The sequence below is a fragment of the Felis catus genome, chromosome B4 (assembly GCF_018350175.1).
Source record: "Felis catus isolate Fca126 chromosome B4, F.catus_Fca126_mat1.0, whole genome shotgun sequence".
NCBI lineage: Eukaryota > Metazoa > Chordata > Mammalia > Carnivora > Felidae > Felis > Felis catus.
In genome coordinates this window covers 76,865,382-76,886,049 of record NC_058374.1, presented here as the reverse complement: position 1 = coordinate 76,886,049, position 20,668 = coordinate 76,865,382, and the positions used below count along the sequence as shown (strand labels likewise).

The 20,668-nt window shown below is 47.6% G+C and overlaps 2 protein-coding genes and 1 non-coding gene across 5 annotated transcripts; all 3 read right to left on the bottom strand.

Moving 5' to 3' along the window:
* Positions 1-8,019: 8,019 nt before the first annotated feature.
* Positions 8,020-14,305, bottom strand: LOC101086986 (cytochrome c oxidase assembly protein COX14). Of its 3 annotated transcripts, XM_006933688.5 has the most exons (3): positions 12,386-14,305; positions 12,199-12,298; positions 8,020-8,420 (listed from the first exon to the last, which is right to left on the bottom strand). In XM_006933688.5, the coding sequence occupies exon 3, from the start codon at positions 8,410-8,412 to the stop codon at positions 8,239-8,241; it is 174 nt and encodes a 57-aa protein (XP_006933750.1). In that variant the 5' UTR covers positions 8,413-8,420; positions 12,199-12,298; positions 12,386-14,305; the 3' UTR covers positions 8,020-8,238. The 3 variants fall into 3 exon arrangements, with proteins under 3 accessions (XP_006933750.1, XP_006933749.1, XP_003988733.1); XM_006933687.5 differs by lacking the exon at positions 12,199-12,298; XM_003988684.6 differs by lacking the exons at positions 12,199-12,298; positions 12,386-14,305 and adding an exon at positions 10,785-10,844.
* Positions 10,687-10,759, bottom strand: TRNAE-CUC. Its single transcript has one exon. It is a non-coding gene; the product is annotated as a tRNA-Glu (tRNA).
* Positions 14,306-14,448: 143 nt separating the features above from the next.
* Positions 14,449-20,368, bottom strand: GPD1 (glycerol-3-phosphate dehydrogenase 1). Its single transcript, XM_003988682.5, has 8 exons — positions 20,202-20,368; positions 19,518-19,695; positions 18,561-18,701; positions 17,845-17,983; positions 17,488-17,600; positions 16,596-16,829; positions 16,345-16,451; positions 14,449-15,108 (listed from the first exon to the last, which is right to left on the bottom strand). Exons 1-8 carry the CDS (start codon positions 20,240-20,242, stop codon positions 15,012-15,014), a joined length of 1,050 nt encoding a protein of 349 aa, XP_003988731.1. The 5' UTR covers positions 20,243-20,368; the 3' UTR covers positions 14,449-15,011.
* Positions 20,369-20,668: the final 300 nt, after the last annotated feature.

The window sequence follows — 20,668 nt, the reverse complement described above, 5'->3', positions numbered from 1 at the left end:
AGGTGGCTCAGTCGGTTAAGTGTCCCACTTCAGCTTCAGGACGTGATCTCAGTTTGTGAGTTTGGGCTCCGCATCGGGCTCTGCACTGACGGTGACGGGGCAGAGCCTGCTTGGGATTCTCTCTCTCTCTGCCCCTCTCCCACTTGCTCACCAACTCTCTCTGAATAATAAATAAACTTAAAAATAATAAAATAAAACTTGTTTTGGAATAGTGAATACAAATGTTTCTAAATGTTCTATGGTCATGGAAAACTGTTCCATATTACATATACACATACATGCACATATACACGTCAGGTTTGTTGTTTGTATTATTTCTTCTCAGTCCTTATTCTAGTGCTGTTCAGTTCCAAACAAAGTATAATAAAGTCCCTCACTATAACCATATTTTTATCCTGTTCTTGCATTCCTAGGAATTTTTGCTTTAGCTTCTTAGTTGCTTTGTTTGTTGCAAACAAATTTATGATCATCCCTTCTCAAGTTATTTTTCTTTACGTTAGCAAATGATCACTTTACTGTTTAGTATTTAACTTTTCTTAATATTGTCACTCCTTACATCTGTCTACATTCTTCAGGAATGTCTTAGCCATCTATTTTCAATTTCTTTATTAATGTTTATTAGAAACTACCTACAACTTGGATTTGCTTTTTTAACCCAATCTATTAGTCTTTGTCTTTTAATTCAGTCCATTGATATTTAGTGTAATATCTCATGAACTTGATGGTATTCACCTTGACAGCAAATATGTCTATTCTTCTTAATTAAATAGTTTATGCTCCATAAAGACTTAACAATTGCTTGACGGTTTCAACAAGCTACATTTGAAATGACAGTGGGTGCTCCAAGTGAAAATGACCGTCAGACAATTAGAGGTAAAGAAGCACTGGACAGCTACATATTGGCATTATCTGTTCTATTAGAGAGGTTTTTTTTTAAGTTTTTATTTAAATTCCAGCTGGTTAGAGGCAGCTGGGTGATTCAGTCAGTTAAGTATTCGCCTTTGGCTCAGGTCATGATCTCACAGTTCGTGAGTTTGAGCCCTGCATCAGGCTCTGTGCTGATAGCTAGGAGCCTGGAGCCAGTTTCAGATTCTGTGTCTCCCTTTCTCTCTCTGCCCCTCCCCCACTCATGCTCTGTCTCCCTCTCTCTCAAGAATAAACATTAAAAAAAATTTTTTTTTATTTCCAGCTAGTTAACATATAGTATATTAGTTTCAGGTACAGAATATAGTGATTCAACACTTTCATATAACACCCGGTGCTCATCACCCCAAGTGCACTCCTTAATCCCCACTTCCTATTTCACCCATCCCCCTACCCACCTACCCTCTGGTAACCATCACTTTGTTCTCTACAGCTAAGAGTCTGTTTCTTGGTTTCTTTTTTTTCCTTTGCTCATTTGTTTCTTAAATTCCACATGAGTGAAATCACAGTCTTTCTCTGACTTATTCTTCTGATTAGCATAATATTCTCTAGCTCCATCCATGTCTTACAAATGGCAAGATTTCATTCTTTTTTATGGCTGAGTAACATTCCAGTGTGTGTGTGTGCGTGTGTGTGTGCGTGCGCGCGCACGCCCTATCTTTATCCATTCATCACTGATGGACATTTGGGCTGTTTGCGTAATTTGGCAGTTGTAGATAATGCTGCTATAAACATTAGGGTGCATGTATCCCTTTGAATCTGTGCTTTTGTATTCTTTGAGCAAATACCTAGTAGTGCAGGGGCACCTGGGTGGCTGAGTCCGTTAAGTGTCCGACTCTTGATTTCAGCTCAGGTCATGATCTCACAATTCGTGGGGTCGAGCTCCACATCAGGCACCACGCTGACATCACAGAGCCTGATTGGGAATCTAGCCCTCCCTTTCTCTCTGCCCCTCCCCCAGTCATGCTTGTGCACTCTAAATAAATAAACACTAAAAAAAAAAAAAACCCTAGTAATGCAATTGCTGGATCATAGGGTAATTCTATTTTTAACTTTTTGAGGAACCTCCATACTGTATTCCAGAGTGGCTACACCAGTTTGCATTCCCATCAACAGTGCAAGAGAATTCCCTTCTCTACATCCTCGCCAACACCTCGTTTCTTGTTGATTTTAGCCATTGTGACAGGTGTAAGGTTTGCTCATTGTAGTTTTGATTTGCATTTCTCTGATAAGTGATGTTGAGCATCTGTTCATGTGTCTGTTGGCCATGTGAATGTCTTCTTTGAAAAAATGTCTATTCATGTCTTTTGCCCATTTTTTAATTGGATTGTTTTGGGGGTGGTGAGTTTTTGTTTTTAAGTAATCTCTATACTCAATGTCAATGTCGGGCTTGAACTTATTTACAATCCCAAGATCAAGAGTTGCAAGCTTTGCCAACTGAGACAGCCAGGCACCCAGGGTGTTGAGTTTTGTAAGTTCTTTATGTTTTGGATACTAACCCTTTATCAGGTATGTCATTTGCTCTATTGGAGTTCTCCAGAGAAACGGAACCAACAGGTTAGAGAAAGAACAAAAGTGAGAGTGAGAGACTTATTTTATGGAATTGGCTCACATATTGTAGGGACTGGCAAGTCTGAAATGTGTAGGGCAGGCTAGCAGGCTGGAAATTCAGGTAAGATGGATGACGTAATTCAAGATCTACAGGCTAGAGCGGTGCCTGGCTGGCTCAATAGGTGGAGCATGTGACAACTGATCTCGGAGTTGTAAGTTCAACCCCACTTTGGATATAGAGATTGCTTTAAAAAAAAAATCTACAAGCTGGAAACTCAGGCAAGGTTTCTGTTTTTTGTTGTTTTTTTTTAAGTAATCTCTTCACCCAATGTGGGGCTGGAACTTAAACAACCCTGAGATCAAAAGTTGCATGCTCTACAGACTGAGCCAGTCAGATGCCCCCCATGTTAGTCTTATGCAGTATTCCTTCTTTGGGAACTCTCAGTCTTTGCTCTTAAGGCCTTCAACTGATCGATGAGGCCCATCCATATTATGGAGGATAATCTGCATTACTCAAATTACTAAATTACTGATTTAAATGTTGATTACATCTAAAAAATACCTTCACAGCAACATCCAGACTGGTGTTTGACCAAACAACTAAACACCATAGCCTAGCCAAGGTGACGCAAAATTAACCAACACCTCAGCACCACAGCAAAAGATGACCAAATGTGAATGAATTATATCTAAAACACCTACTTTATATAACAAGTATTTTTAACACTCCTGTTACTATCCTTAAATACAATAATTATTTAACGTACCTACACATAATTTTTTTAATCAGCACAATGCCCGAATAGTAATATAAAGCAGTTTTTAAAACAATTTACAATGAAATGATGTCTGCATACAAATATTTGGACATAGTTATATTAGCATTCAGATGATTAGCACTTCTGTGCATTCACCATCGATTCAGTGTCCACAAATGCAGATTGTTACGATTAGCATTGTGTCAGAGACTCAAATACCAAGAACAGGCTTAGCCATCAATAGCATGGCTTTGTGAAATGTAGTCTTCCCTCCAAATTACTGTAAAACAAATTACTGTAGTCTTCCCTCCATTTAAATAAAGTTGCATAGCTAGAGAATTCAGAGAACACTAAACCTGTACAAAAAATACTTTTGCGTTTATATGGAAAAGAGATTATAGGCTTGGCTAATTATAAACTGTCTTTTCACTTATTTGAATATCTATGGGGACATTTAATAGTTGCGCAGGACTTGGGACAACATGTTGTGCCAAGTTTATCGCAGGCGTTGCAAGAAATCTAGCATCCTTGGCGTTCACCCACCAAATGCCAGAGATGCTTCCCAATCACAGTGACAAAACACTTTCACCTTGGCTGGGGGGCGGGGGGTGGATACCACTTCTGAGAACCACTGTAGTAAACAGGAAGCTATCAAAGAGATTTCCCCCAAGTTTTTCTTTGAGCAATCGGGGAAAAAAATGCAGAAAAACATAAAGACTACTTACATACTCCCATTTCCAGTACCGAGATTTAACACCTCTAACATTCTATCTTATCCCCAATCGTATTTGTAAAAGAAGTACAAAATTATAGACCTGTGACATTGTGATAGAAGAAATACAGGGGCGCTTGAATGGCTCAGCTGGTAGAGCACATGACTCTTAATCTCAGGGTCCTGAGTTCAAGCCCCACGTAAAAGGTAGAGCTTATTTAAAAAAACAAAACAAACAACATACTCATTTGCTCTTCTTCACAGGTTGTTGGCACAGAATTTCTAAGACCCCTGTAACCTCCAGAGTGATGACTCTGTGCTAATGAGATGACTTGGTGGGCCCCTAGTTTAAGGATGGGAGCTGATTGCCACAGAACAGGACCAAGGCATGATTAGAGGACTGGAACTTTCAGCCCCACTCTCCCAACCTACAGGTTGGGAAGAAGGGATGGAGATTGAGTTCATCACCAATGGCCAATGATGATTTAATCAATCACGCTTATGTAATAGGACCTCCATAAAAACCCTAAATAATGGGGTTCAAAGAGCTTCTGGGTTGGTGAACACACAATGGTGATCTTAGGGTGGTATGCCTTTACCCTGCCCTAATTATCTCTTCCATTCGACTGTTTCTGAGTGGCATCCGTTATAATAAACCAGTAACAGTAAATAAAGTGTTTTCCTAGTTTGGCTCTGTGAGCCATTCTAACAAATTATCAAACCTAAGGAGGAGGTCATGGGAACTGAGTTGCAGCCAAGTCACGCAGAAGTGGGGGTAACCCAAGGACCCACTACTTGTGATTGGCATCTGAACTAGGGGACAGTCTTAGGAGACTGAGCCCTTACCTGTAGGGTCTATACTAACTCCAGGTAGCTAGGAGAGAACTGAATTATGGGATACTTAGCTGCTGTCTGCAGAGCTGGGAGAATTGTTTGGTGTGGGAAAAACACATTTGGTGTCAGAAATCCTGTGAATAGAGGAAACAATTGTCAATTTAAAACGCCTTCAACCTCTGCCCTACTCCACCTCACTTAACCCCCAATATAACTTCTATTGTGAGTTTAGTGTGTCTTTTCAATCTATTTTTACAATTTTATCCACAACACGGAGTATGGTTTTTCCCATGGGTTTGTGATACTCTATCATACTCAATTTCTCACATATACATATGATCTGTTTCTGAGCTTATTATACTATGCCAATGATCTATTCGTCTACTCCTGCACTATAATGCCACATTTATATTACTCTAAGCTTTCTGCTATGTCTTGATATCTGGTAGGATCACCCCATCTTCTTTGTTCCTCTTCAAAACTGTCTTAGCTACTTGTGCTTTTAAAGATTTTTTTAAAAGGAAAAATGGTATTTTCTACAGACATGTGACCCAGCATAGGACAGTGAAGAATCCAAGAAATCTTACTGGAAAAAGAGAAGACAGGGGAGTAGAGAGGATGTTCTATTCAGAAAGAAAGCACAAACAGGCATGGAACAAGAAACAGCATGTGATCATACAGGCAGTTGATATTAAAGAACATAAAGCATGAAGTAGAAACATAAAGTGGGTCAGGTCTTAAGGACCTCATATGCCATGCTAAGGAGTCTGGACTCAACTCTACGGGTGAAAGAGTCTTAACCTATTGTTTATGATAGAGCTTCAGAGAAGATTGAAAGCAAGAGAGTGCCATAATTTAGTTAGTTCCAAATAGAGATCTAGGACAGCTATGTGGCAAATAAATTAGATGAGGTCAAGATTGGAACCAAGACCCCTAAAAGGCTTCTGCAAAATTGTAAGCAAGAAATGGAAAGGACAGAACTGATTTAGTGGATGCTTAAATAGTAAGAATGAATAAGACAATTACTTGGTTGGGAGTAGGATACAGGGAAGTCTATTAAAACTCTCATTTCTGACTTGGATGATAACATCCTTAACTAAAATATGGAGAAAAAAATAGGTCCCGGAGACAAGGAATGCGATTAGTTGTGAACATGTCAAGTTAGGGGACTATGAGATATTCAAGTGGATATGTCACACAACTGGATAGAGCTGAAGTTCCAAAGGTCAACCTAGACGATACAGATTTGGAGGTCAGCAGTAGGGATGAATAGCTGACATTTATCGAACGCTTATCATACGCCAAAGAAATACTTAACATGAATTATCTCATTTAATCTTGAAACTAATCTTTTAAATTAGGAACTATTTTTTTTTAATCCACCTTAAACAGAGGTAATCTGAGGAATTAAGAATAAGCAACTGGAGTACTGCAATACGGCTAGAATGGTAGAGCTGGGATACCAACACCGAGTACTTAACTGTTCTTGTAACGTTAAAATCATTGAGTGCCTAGAATAATCCAGGAAAAACATACAGAATGAGAGAAATGGTCTAAAAACAAAATTCTGAAGCACATCAGTGTTTAAAGTGGGCAGAAATTCCCAAAGGAAATCAAAAGAAAAAGTCAAAGGCATAGAAGGAAACAAGAGAGTGGTCCCCTCCCTAGGGCCAAAGTCCAACTTCAGTGCAGCAGAGAAACAGCCAGGGAAGGACCGAAATCATCAGTGGGTATGGCACAACAGAGGCCACATTAACCAGGAGTTTCAACACAACTGTGGAGGTGGAACGAATTTTAAGTCTGTGGAAGTGGCAACATGTGGAGTTCTCCTTAAATAATCTTGAGCAAGTTCACATACTGAGAAGGAAGAATGTGAATTAGAGACAACTAATGGAGCAAGGTCTGGGATTGAAAAGGGTAATGAGGGAGGCAAAGACCGCAGCAGAGCTGTTTGAAGGATCTGTGATGGGCACAGGCTAGACAGGAAATCAGTTTAGGTCAAGAAAGGGCTGAAAGACCGGAAGAAAACAGAAGGTAGCAAAAGACCTGAAGTCTCCAAGTTCCAGAGAGGGTGGAAATGAGAAGGTAAGAAAGCTTCTCAAAAAGACTGATGTAAGAAAAAAGGGGGGGAGGAAAGGGGTGAAACAGAAGTCGGAGAGAAAAAAAAAAGACCGATGTTCCACTTTTTTTTTTTTTTAGGGAGTGGGAGGGGCAGAGAGAGAGGGAGAGAGAATCTTAAGCAAGCTCCACACCCAGCGCTGAGCCCAACCTTGAAATCAGGACCTGAGATGGAATCAAGAGTCAGACGCTTAACCTACTGAGCCACCCAGGTGCCCCTATGTTACATGTTTTGAAAGTGCACAGGGGAGCTTGGAGAATGGTAGTGACCCTACCATACAGGCAAGTGAGAAAGCAGAGAAGGCGAAGCAGAGTTCTTGGTTAACACACCGAGAGAGGATGGGAGTAGAAGGGCTGGTGGTATAGGAAAGCTGAGGTTTTTTTAATCACAGAAGAGGGCCTTTAGGTGACAGGTTTAGGAGTCGGACAAAAGTCAGAACAGTATGCACATGAGAAAGACAAGTGTCCAAGAGGATTGTTATTTTGGCCGATTACCAAGAATGATGTGAACCAGCAAGACTCAAAGCTCAACATGGAATGGTGGCAAGAACAGCTCTTTTCATAGTTGGGTTTTACCTTGAATGCACGGTTTTCTTTCACATTCTCTTCACAACTTTGTGAAAGACTTGCAGGTAGATTTCCTATGTGAAATCAATCCTATGCTAATACTACACCCCCTGAGTTTAAGGAGCTGGACTGCATTACTATAAGCTGCCCAACAATTCTTCCCTTTGAGAACTAGGCCTCCTTCACTTTGGGCAATTTTGACAGGGCTGTTAAACAAGGGCTTCTGCCTTCCTTAACTGAGGGGTGCACCGCTGGCCGTGACCTTGCCAGAGTACTTGTCAATTACCTTGACACAGTAATTGGTGCTGGAATGGTCACGGACCAAAGAAGAGCTTTGGTCTCTACAGAGTCTTTTCAGGGGATTTATACAGAGGCTGAGACAGTCTTTTCTGACATCATGAGTTGATACTACCAGTCCTAAAACTGCACACCCCCATTTCATGGGTGCTAAGAACTCAAAATACAGAAATCCAGTCTGTGACTAGAAAACAGGTAGTCAAGGCCCCACCTCTGTAGCCCATACCCTATTTAAGTACACAAAAATACCAAGACACAGACACAGCAAAATATTTAATGTCTGCCTTATCCTCCCATTCCTGTTGTGATTCAACAGCCTCCCCAAGATGGAGTATCAGAGAAAACATGGGCACTTTTTCTCAGCAGGATTTGGAAACCATTAAGGCCCTAGTTCTCTTGACTTGGAACCGAGTGCAGGTGAGATCGTTCCACAGCATGCCTCAGGCCTCTCTGTTCAAGGAAAATAGCCCCCCGGTTCTACGGGACTCCTGAGGTCTTCTGTTCTTCTGCAGCCTGGCGCCGGGAGCTGCGCCGCTGGAAATAGTGGTAGACTCGGGCACTGCAGAGGTAGCCCCCGTACACAGTGAGGAGCATCATGGAGGTAGAGAAGGTCTTGTAGCCAATGTCAGCTAGTTGCTTGGCAGTTGGCATGTTGTCCCCTACAAAGACAGACTGGATTTAGACCCAAGGATACGGCCTCACCTGCCCAGCCCACTTCTCTGCTTAAGGCCATTGTACAACTTCTGCATCCTGCTTAGTCTGACTGTACTTTACTCTGGATGGCCGCTACACCCACGCAGAGTCTTATACTGGAAGATACTGTTCAAGAACTCTTAAGATTCAAAAAGACAAATACAGTCTGCATATGAGATACAACAACACAGCTGGAAAGAGGTACACTTGAATGACATCACAGGTAACACCCGGCCCTCTATGTTTGTGGGGAAAAGTGACTGGTATGAACCACCCAGAAATGTTTGTAACTGGTATATGACTGTAAGCACGCATCAATTTTTCTGGCTAGTAGGGAATGAATGGGGGTAGTCAGGGATTAAACGAGAGCAGGAGTTCTCTCTGGGAGATCAAATGGGAAACTTCTACGCTATATCCAATTTGTTTTCCCATAAAACCAATCTTGTTCACAGTGGTTAAGTTCCCAGGTGATCCCTCAAGCATCTGTTTAAAGCCATAATATACCTGAAATAATGCCAACAGTATGTTTACACTATTTCAATTATACTTAACCTTCTACAACTTTAATTCCAAGTTCCAAACAGAATTCCAAGAACCTATCCTAAGGGTTAAAAAGAAACTGAGTCCCCAACAAATTGTTAGCTCACATGTGCATGAATAAATTACTTCTAATTTAACTGTTCCCTAGATACTCTGAACCAGAGAACAAGATAAAGTTTAGCATGGGAATCTTTCATCCTGAACAAAATGTTCCTCAATCTGGGACTATGAATGTGTTCTTAGGCTCCTCTCTGTTGAGGGACTTGAAATTAAAAGACTGACTGAAATTAGCGAGAACGGGTTGCTTAAAAGTCAAGAATTTGGAAGAAAAGCTCAGGATTGGCTGGTTTAGGGGGTCAAGAGTAGGGTGGGGCAAAGAAGAGCTTCTCACAGCAAGCTCTACGGGCGAAACACTGCCTTTGAGCCAGTTCCTGAGGGTGGAACCCAAGCTGGGCTGAGGCACAGCTTCCCTGAATTCTAATTCCAAATGACTACGGAAAGTGACATTACATAGAGGAAGAAAACCAAATGGCACAGGTTCAGGCGAGAAAGAGTTGCGTTCTTGGTTATCTGAGGCTTGAAAGGGACCCTGAGCTGTGAGACAGTGAAGAAAACACACATACCTCGAGCTAAGGTGGTAGACAAGATCCCAGGAAAGAGACCTGCAACCTTCAACCTCCGTCTCACTTATTCCTTCTCCACCTATCCCCTATTATCCCGGCCAGATGCTAACCAGTTATAGGACCACTTCTTCGAGGGGCTGGAGGAAGAAGGCTGGAAGCATTCACCAGCTAACAAAAGTAAAAGGATGGTACAGCTTGGCTAGAAGAGCGACAGAAGACCTACTAACAGATGTAATTTTGGTGTCTAGAACCTCACTTTCGTTTCTTATCTAATCCAACCTGAGATTTCTATGTTCAAGCTAACAAAAACTCTCCACAGACCCTGAGCTAAGGCAGGCAGTAGAAATGGAGAGGAAAGATACACAAGTTATTTTGGAAGAATGTGATTTATCAATGGAATGGATTAGGGTAAAGCTGAAAATATCTCCAAGGTAGCAAATTAGGAAACTCTGTGGATGGGATAATAGGGATAAGAAATGGAAAGAAACAGGTGTGTATCACTGTGCGTATGGGGGTGGTAGTGGCAGTGAGTAGCAGTCAAGTTCATGAGATGGATTTTGGATATGTTAAAATTCAGATGTTCAACAAAACATTCATGTGATAATGCCCACCAGGCAGAAAGACATGCAAATTGGACCAGACCTTGAGAGAGAGACTAGGCTATAGATACAGAGGTTAACAGTGACACCAAAGCAGAGGATAAAACCGGAGAGAGAAACCAAGGGAACGCTGGTTTGAAGAAGAAAAAGAATTCATGAAAGAAGGCAGGTGGGAAATTCCAGAAACATCTGGGAAGGCCTTTTCATTTAACTACATCTCCCTTCCTGGTTGCAAATCACTGCAATCAAGTCACTGCCACTGATTGAGTTATCCTTCCCACCTGTGAGCCAGAATGAAAACTGGGAATCACCACTCCAAGTTAAGTGCCATGAAGACTGGTCAGATGAGCTCATCAGATGGGAAAAGATAACTCGATCATGGGTAAACTTCTACCTAAGGTAGAAGTCAATTTAGTGCACTGATTAAGTGAAAGCACAGATCCTTTTTTTTTTTTTTTTAAATAGGCTCAAGCCCAACATGGGGTTCGAACTCATGACCCTGAGATGGAGAGTCCCATGCTCTACCAATTGGGCCAGCCAGGCACCCAGTTAAAGCACAAATTCTCACCCAGAGTTCCAGTAGAGCCACCAACACCACCTCCCAAGTTTCATGTGTATTTTTCTGGGACAGAGAGAAATAGATTACTAGAAGGGTAACTTTTTACCTCAAAGAATTCTTGTGATTTTCTGGTTAAGGGAACAGAAGTAAAGGTGCAGCAGCTTGAGAACGTTAACAAGATCAAGGAAATTCTAATTATATTTTGTTTATTGATAAGATACAGATATGTTTTAAAAAGGAAAAGGCTGGTGGCTAACCTGAGAATAAAAAAAGAGGTGGACAGGATGGAACAAGATCCAGGATGGCTCAAGAAAAGGCAAAATTAGAAGCCCAGGTAGAAGGATTTACCTTGGAAATGAAAGAAACTTGTGAGGTTAGCAACACACTCTCATATGAGAGACATCCATTTTCTTAAAAGAAGAAGGAGAAGGAGAAGGAGGAGGAGGAGGAGGAGGAGGAGGAGGAGGAGAAGAAAAGAAAGAAAGAAAGAAAAGAAAAAAGCTCAAAGCCGGGTCTGTTATGGGGTGATGGGGTTAGACTGAAGTTTTCAAAAAATAGGGAGGTAAAAAAAACAAAAACAAAAAAAAAAACAAAAAAGAAAAACAGGGAAAAAAACACAAGAACCAGTATGAAAAATTCCATAGGAGTGCAATCTGCAAAGTTCTGGCTCTTCTCTTTTTCTGCCCCCCAAACATGGGAGTACTTCAAGACTCGAGTTTCTCCTCTGGAAATCATTTCCTCAAATGTGTTCCAGCCACCTCCGCCTAGATTGACTCATTTATCTGTCTACCTTTTACTCGTACTATGAAGGCCACAAAGAAGTACATGGCTTCTGTCACAAAGCAGCTATGGTCTGATGGGGAAAAGCCATACATCCCAAATCCTGTTACCTAAGGTAGAAGACGGAGCGGATCAGAAGAGAGGCAAAGTGAGAGAGAGTTCAGAGAAAAGGTGGGGGCTCAAGAAAAGTTAGCAATAAGCTGGGGAGGGGGTGTGCGGCTCTGTCTTTTAGATGCGCAGGCAGGATTTACACCAGTAGAGAATAAGGAGGGGGAGAGCATTCGAGGAACCGAGAGCAGCGAGTGGAGCTGTTTAATCGATAAGCAGAAGGGTGCCCGGCGAAAGCCACATATCAAGGCGCAGCCGACTGTAAGGCAGGGAAGGGTCCGAGCTACCGAAGTCAGAGCATGGAGGGCCAAGGCGCGGGGTTGGAGTCAAGGTTTCACGGAAACCTATGGCTGTCGGGGGCCTGTAGGGCTGCAAGCGGGGCAGATGGCGGCTCGCGCGGTTCGCGGCGCAGGAAACGCGGTGATCTCAAGGGCACCGAAGACGGGGGCTTGCCAAGATGGGTTAACAAAGGCCGATCCAAGACCGAGCGCCTCAGCGGACAGGCGGCCCCCGCGGGACCCTCGCAACGGTGTACCTGGATGTTGCAGCTCCCCGACGTCCAACCTCGGCCTCTGCAGGCAGCGTCAGGCCGCCGCAATCTGCGCAATTTCCTAGCGCAGCCGGACTCAGCAACCCTGACCATGAATGCGTTATTGGCATAGACCTGGGGCGCTATTGGCGCGGAAAACCACCCTTTCCGCCCCCCCACCCGACCCGCTTACCCTCTAGGACTCCGCTCCGGACGCCAGAGATAGCAGCGCGCGGAACACTACACAAAGCCACCCAGCGAGGATGCAGCTCTCGTTTGCCGCAGCTCGGCTGGTTCCCGCCTTTGTGCTTCCGGGCCAGTCACCCTTACTACGCATCCTCAGACGAGTCTTCCTTTCGGAGAGGACCGTTGCATTCTGGGGGTTGTAGTCATTGTCCATTGAGAGAGGGTCTTTGGCGACCCAGCTCTAGAACCGGAACTTTTAGGGATACACAGTCAAGATAGAAAACATAACCTTTCTCTTCGACTCAGAGAGAGTCAGCCAATCCCCAGCCTAGGCGCGGTGACGCCCCCGGAGCTGGTAGATTCTCTAGGGGTCAGCCCGCTGGAGGTGGGCCGCGCTCCCCCTAGAGCCTGGAGCTGCCCTCTTCCGCGTGGCCGGCTTTGGCCGAACTCAGGTAGGAACCGGTACGCACTGCGAGGCCTGGACCGCCAAGAATGCTACAGGTTTGGCTAGGGCCACAGAGTGGGTACGAGGGACGAAAGTCTGACGTTTCCGGCCAGTGCGTGAGCTCCCCGCTTGCAGGAGGAGTGGTGAAGACCCAAAGACGCACTGGGAAGGGAGTGTCACTTGGGGGAAAAAGGACCCGATGGGCACCCCTGCCAGGGGCCCAGAGTGGCTGGGATTATCGAGGGGGGATTTCCGGGTTTTTTTCTTCATTTTTTTTCCTGTGGCATGAGTGAAAATCTATACATGCAGTGATACACCACAGCATACACACTGCCACGTGCGCTGAAGCGCCCCCCCTTCCCCCCAACTCGTTTCTGGAAAAACCACGATTTATTGAGTAGACAAGTAGTAGGCTTGATTGGAAGGCCCAGATTGTTAAGTGTGGAGTGAACAAAAGTAGGCAAAGGTGTCGGACTACCTAACAAGGTCGCAGCTGCAGCTGAAGGCCAAGAGCTGTCTTTCTGTCCCCACTTTGACCTCCTGGGGAGGAGCTCTGGTTTCAGTCAGTGTCCGGACCTGGGCCCAGCCAAATCTGGGGTGGCTGTGCCCCTCACTCCTGCAGCCTGATGCAGGCAGCTCTGCCCTTTACTGGTTAAGGCAGTGTGAATCCGAGGGCTGGGACTGAGAGGAGCCTGCCTCCCTGGTTTGGCACAGAGTAAGAAAGGGTTAACATAATGCTGGCAGAACCACAGTGTGCCAGGTGCTGCCACATAGGAAGCTGAGATCCTCTGCTGAACATGGCTGGAGGCTGGCAGGCCCATAGGGCCTATTTATAGCCAGGGGTCCAGGCTGCTGACCTGTGACATTCCCTGGCTGCCAATCCTTCCTGAAACAAGGCCAGTTCAAAGCACACTCCCTCCTCCCCTTCCCGTTCTTTCCTCATCACAGGGGGTAGGGTGGTTTTAATTTTTTCCTCCTTGAGTTTCCCAGCTCCAGAGATGCCCAAAGTGGTCAATTCCTCAGGAGAAGGCCTTCAGATGACAAAGGAGAGCTGGCCTTGGAATGTCAGGAGCCATCAACATGGACTTGCTCACTCTTACTTCCCTATCCCAGATTACCCTTCGGGCCACTCTCTGGCCCCCTGATGCAGGCGTTGGTTAGTTGCCCTGGCTGCTCTGGGGGCAGCTGAGAAATAGGTATAGGGTTTGGGAGGAGAAAAGGGGTGGAGCTAAGGATGTCCTAGGGAAGGCAGTGGCAGGAGGGACCCAAATGACACCTCCCCCCACTAGAGCTCCAGAGAAGAGAGGCGGAGCAAATTCAAAGGTCATAGGGAGCAGAGTGATCTGAACCAGCTATGAAAAGGTGTAGCTGTCAGCAGATTAGGTTCCTGCTCCCCAAAGAGGGCCCTGGCCGGGAGGGTGAGGGAAGGCTTAGAAAGGTCATGCATGATGGGGAGAAGCTAGCAACAACTAGGAAGTCCCCGGGGACAATGACAAGCCCCAGGGCCAGAGATGCCAGCATGGCAGCAAGTCTGGTGCCAGGGCAGCCTGGGGGCGGGGGGGGGGGGGGGAATAGGAATGACCAGAGGTTTCTGAGGACGCAGATGTTGCTAGGAGAAGCTAGGAGGGGGTTGAGAGCTTTGTATTTTGTTAACAAACACTGAGATCCATTGATGCTGTGTGGGGCTTGGCAGAGGTCAGAGCAAAGGGGTCCCTGGGGCCTGTGTCGGCTCAAAAGCCCAGACCCCTCCTTGGCAGCCCTTACCTCATTCCTCTTGTGGCTGAGGTACTTCTTTAGCCATTTAACTGGGCTTGGGGACAGGACTTCTGGTGTGTGAGAGGCAGCAGTGGGCAGCCCTTGCCTCCCTCTCCCTTCACCCTCCCCTCAACACACACACCCAAAGCAGACAGGACTGGGGTGTGATTCTACCCCTTTCAGAGGACAAGGAGAAAACCCCGCATCTGGAGAGGGACAAGGCAACTCCACTTCTGGCGAGATGTGGTGGCAAGAGGCTATGGGCTGCTTGATGGTTCAGGATCTCCAGGCAGGTAGCTGGGCCCCACAGCCTCCTGTCCCCCAGAAGAGGCTGCTCCATGGAGAGTCCCCGAGATCCTGGTGGCCAGGTACCCCAAGCTTCTGACTGTCTCCACTGGGGTAAAGAAGCTGCCTGGCCTGGCCCCAGCTCCGCTCACAAATGTTCTGGATGATTCTGCAGGCAACAGATGAATTCACCCACTGGATGGTTCTCATAGCATATTTTGTACACAGCCATGAATAGAGGAAACCTAGAATGGGGAAGGAGAAACCCAGATTAGCCTTCCGGTATACCTCTACTACCTGCCCCCGCCCACTCCCTGTCCACCTCCTAACCCTCCACTCTCCTACTCTCCCACCTTTGAGCTCAGGCCGACTCTGGTTCTCAATTTCCAATTGCTGAGAAGTTGAACTCCTAGTCCTGGGTTTAGGGCAGGTTGTTAATTGCCCTGCTCCCTATTGTTGTTTTTTTTTTTTTAATTTTTTTTTCAACGTTTTATTTATTTTTGGGACAGAGAGAGACAGAGCATGAACGGGGGAGGGGCAGAGAGACAGGGAGACACAGAATCGGAAACAGGCTCCAGGCTCTGAGCCATCAGCCCAGAGCCTGACACGGGGCTCGAACTCACGGACCGCGAGATCGTGACCTGGCTGAAGTCGGACGCTCAACCGACTGCGCCACCCAGGCGCCCCATTCCCTGATCCCTATTGTATTGAACTTGCCTGTATGATTCCCTGGCATGAATTTTTTGTTCTAGTTGGGTAAGCCACTTAACCTCTCTAAGCATCAGAATCATCAACTATAAAATAGGACCAATATAACAAAGTAATGAAGAAGCCATTATGTATTAATGTGTAGATGCTCAATAAATGCATTTCCTTCTTCCCATCCTCTTACACAGGTTGCTTCCTTTACCTTGAGGCTTTCCGCCGACCAGCCGTAAGCTGATCTTCTGAACCTGTTTCATACTCTCTTATTCTAGGATTCTTTCTCAGATTAGTAGAGCTCTGCTCTGATCAGCCCATCACTCCCACTGTCTTTGTGCTCCCTGAAAAGGAGCACTTTGACACAGCGGCTGTCTTCCTCACCCCTCGGCACCCAGGACAAGATTCAGGGGACAGAAAGGTTGGCCTCCAGGAAGCAGCTTAGATGGGATGATGGGACAGTCAGTTGAGTTTATTCCTGCTGCCCCAGAGCTCCAGCCCCCATAGCAAAGGACAGGAGGAAAGGACCGGAAGTGAGGCTATGCAAAGGGGTCCAAGCAATGTGGTGCAAAGAGCAGTAGACTGGAGGGAGTTCAAAGACTATGCAGTAGCAGAGGGACAGCGGGCAGACCAGACTCTCTCCAAGCTGTAGTCTCCTTGTCTGTAAATACAAGGTTCCCTCTCCACCCACTTCACCGATTGAGGAGGGATCAGGAAGATGAGTGTGGAAAGCACTTGTGGCTGTGGTTCCCTCCTCCACTGGGGCTGGGGCAGACACCTACTTGTCCACCATGCCCTTGTGTTGGAGGATGCTGTGTAGCTCCCGGGCTGTCGGGGGCCCCTGCAGCTTCTGCCCATTCAGCATCTCTTTCTCCAGCTGCTCAATGGGCTGTGAAGAAAACGAGACGGGTGGATGGAAATGGCAGAGAAGGGTTGTCAGGGGGAGGTGGAGAGTCTGGGGCTCAGATGGGAGGTGGGATCTTAGGCACCTAAAGGGCCCACCCTCCATTCTCCATTCTTCCAGGGTTCCTACCTTTCCTGTGCGGACGAAGGCCTCGGCCACCTTTCGGTTCCTCCCTCCATAGCAGGTGGTGATGAGGTCACCGATACCACAGCTCTCCAAGAAGGTGGCAGAGGACACAGGGCCACTGCAGAAGAGCTTGGCAAAGGCGATCATCTCCATGAGCCCCAGTCGGATCACCGCTGCCTTGGTGTTGTCACCAAAGCCCAGCCCGTCACAGAAGCCAGCTCCCACGGCCACTATATTCTTTGGGGAGTGGAGGTCACAGGTGAGAAAGGATCCCTTCCTGCAGGCCCTCGGGCACCATCCTCATGCTCCTTCCATCAGCCATGTGAAATATAGTGGGTGGGCTCCTCAACTAGCTCCTCCGCTTGATTTTCCCACTCGCTGTACCCCTGGGCTTGTGCTTCCTGGCTCTGCAACCCTGCCCCCTACTCCATCCTTGAGAACATTTCCTGAAAACCAATCTTCTGTTCAGCTAGCCCTCCCATCCTTGACTATTCTGCTCCACATCCCTGATGTCCTCAACTTGTCCAAGATCCAGAGTTCTGGCCATCAACCTGCCTCGGTGCCCTAGATATCTTATCTCCCATTAGCCTGGGTGCTTTCCCAGGACATCTCCTCTTCCCCCTGGACCACCCACTGGAAGCAGGGACAGGAATGTCCTACAAGGGGCTATAGGGAGAAAGGGAGGAAGAGGGAGGTCCAATGTTTGAGAGTGAGTAATTGTCAGGCCTGAATGACCCTGACCTTGCTGTTGCAATTCTTCCTGCGTGTGTGGGACTTGGTGGGGAAGGCAAGCAATTGCCCAAGAGTGAGGAGTACCAGCCACCTCATGTAGCTAAGCCAGGCCCTCCATCAGGATCTTCTCCCCACCTCATAGATGCCTCTGCACCCCTCTCACCTTTAAGGCCCCACAAATCTCTACTGTATCCACCTCTGGCACCACTGTGATGCGGAAATTGGGTGTCTGCATCAACTTTTTCAGAAGCTCTCCTTGGGCCTGGTCCTTGCAGCCTAAAGTGGGAAGGGAGGTGAAGCTTTGAGAGGGGATTCTCTTTCCATACCAGCCCTAAGCAGGACCTGCCACCCTTTCCCTGGGGGCGGGGGGGGAGGGGTCCCGGTCCTCCCTCACCTCTGATGCTTGGGTCTTCTTTCCTTTGCCTGCCTTATGGGGGAAAAGATGGCTACGTGGGGGAGGGGGGAATACGGAGAGGGGATGTGACAAGCTGCACTTGTCAGTGATGGTTAGGGCTCTCACCAATGGTTGTCTCACAGAACTTCTCATCAGCCACCTCGCTGGCAATGTTGGCCCCCATCAGCACACTCATGGGGATGCCAAGGTGCTCCCCAATCACTTCAGAGATGAGCTTCAGCCCTTTAGGGCCCTCGTCTACCCCCTGGGCACAGGATGGAGCTCAGGCCAGGTGCCCTTTATGCCCAGCTGAGGGCTTCCCACCCAGAAGTCCTGCCCCTTCCAAATCTACTATTCATCAGTGTCCCTCCCCAAAGGCCCTGTCCCATTCGAACTCAGCCAAAGCTTGCCGTGAGGAGGGTAGATGGCACGTGAAAAGGAATCCATTTGAAAATTCTTCCATATACCCTCAACCAACCTACTTCCTGACATCCCTCAACAACCCACCCCCAAGGACCTCAAACTAACTTCCGTCCCAGTCACTGCTCCAAACCACCTTCCCTTTCACATTCCTCAAACCCAACAGCTCCTCATACCCCCAGGCATCTCTTGTATGCCTCCCAAACTGCAGACGTCTGCCTCCAAAGCTACTTCTAACTTCCCCCCAACCATCCTCCCCACCCCAGCGGCCCCCAGCACCTATTTCTCAGCCTCCTCCAAGCAACTCTTCTCTTCTCTCCAAAAAACTCTTGGCCTACTTCTGCCATTTTCTGTTCTCACTTCCCTACCCTCACCCCACAGCAGTTAGCTGCACCCCATCCACATGAAAGTGTTCCTGGCACCTTAATAAGAGATACACCAATGGCGTTTGCCTTCAGGTGGCCCTTGAGTTGATCACAAATCTTGCCGATGAACTGATGGGGCACCACAAAGATCAGGATGTCAGCACCGGCTGCAGCCTGGACCACATCTGGGACAGCCACCTGTGGGGGGCGACCAGTGCTCATGGGCCTCACGGACTTCTGCTAGCCCATTCTGGAGATCTAGGGGCCAAGATATGAGGCTGGTGGGGGAGAAGGAAGGGCAGTCAGGGGATCTAATCTGGAAGGCCTGAACTTGGAGGAAATGGAACACTGCATTCCCTCCCCCTCGCTGTCATTCCCTCTCCGGCTCCAGCTGCCCGGGGCTCTTGAGGACTCCTGGGAGCCTCCTCTCAGTGCTTCTGTAGCCCTTGGCTGTGGGACAGTGAGGGAGGCCACAGAAGGCCTGGGCTTGGCAGGAGGGAGAGGCCAAGTAGGGTTTCATCACCCTGATTCTTAAGGCTCCCAACTGGGAAGGGAGAGCCCTTCCTGCTGTCTTCCCTGCTCCCCCTTTCCAGGTTGGGAACAAGCCACGTGGATTTGACTAGAGACCTTAAGTCCAAGGAGCACCCTCCACGTCTGCTAATAACCCAGTGAATAAGTAACAGGATTAGAGCCTGAGGCAGGCGCTACCCAGACCCCAAGTCTTTAGTTGTCATGGAAACCAACTTCCTCATCCTCCCTTTCCTGCTTGGGAGCCCATAAGTGTATGGGTGTTGGTGGGGGGGGGGGGGCGGTGGAGGTGGAGGTGGAGAGGGTTCAAGTTCTTTTCAGTCCCAGGAAGTCCCAGGAGAGCAGTTTGGGGATTTTATATAGGGGTGCCCTGTGCCTAGAGCAGCCCTCCCAAGATGCTTTCCAAGTCCAAGTAGCAGCTGAAATGACCCCCCTCTCAGCAGGAGGCACCCCTCCGCTTCCCTCTCCCAGGGTATTGGGGCTTACCACGTTGGGGGGCAACTTGTGCCCTGGCAGGTATTTGACATTCTCATGCTGTGTGTTGATGATCTCTGTCAGCTTTTTCCCTCCGACGTCTTCCTCAAACACCCACATGGTCACCCGTGGGTCAAAGTGTGACAGCTGGGCCGCATTGCCGCCCACAATCTTGGCGATAGCAGAGCCCCTGGTGGGAGGGAGAGCACAGAAAGTGGAGGAGTCAGGGCAAGAGGGAGGAACGGTGGCAGGGGAGGGGGCAACGCTCCACCTCAGGATGGCACCACAGCCTACCAGATTATTTGCTTGCCACCTTCCTTATGACCTGGACCACCACCATGAAAGTGCGTCTTTGGCAGTAGAAAGGAGACTTAGTCTATCTTATACTTTGCAGCTGGAAAAGGGGAACAGCCTTCAACCCCCCAGCCCTAAGCAGCTATTCAGGCAGAGAGGACTCTGGAAGCTCCCTTCCTGTGGTGAACAGGTGCAGCTGCCCGGGCAAGCAAGGGCCAGGAAAAGGTCTGGGCACCATCTGTCCTGTGGGGGTAGGCACAGAAGATACCAGGGGTGGTACAGAAATTGGAGGGCATTTCCTACCCAGTGTCTGCCTCCTGCCCACCAAGCCTCTCTCCCTAACCCCCTGTGTGCTTGGGGGGAACCTCCCGTTCCCTCCCCATACTTGACAGAGTCACTTACCAGTTGCCGGAGCCTACAATGCAGACTTTCTTGCCAGCCATCGTGCCGCTGCTCTAACCGATCTGGCTCAGTGCTGCACTCCCAGCTTCTCTGCGGGGCTCGGAGCATATAACTCCACCACACGTGGGTGCAGCCAAGTCCCGCCCTCCAGGGGCGGGTGGGGAGGCGGGAGCCCAGGGAGACGGAATCTGGCAAAGCCAGGGAAAGGGGAGAAAAGAGACAGGTGGAGAACAGGAATGAGGCAGAGTCCAGGCCCCGCTTTTCTTTTTAGGTTTGCCAGCTGATGGTGCTAGTGAGCTTCTTCCCTTGGCCCCAGCCCTCCCTCCCTGTAATGGTCTCATTTTGAAATCTGCCAAGAAATAGCCCAGATGAGGAGCAAGTGACTGGTCCCCCCCCCCCCTCCCAATCCCTTCTGTCCCCCAGCACTGGCCTAAGTTGTATTCAGTCCTAGTAGCAAATACAGGAAT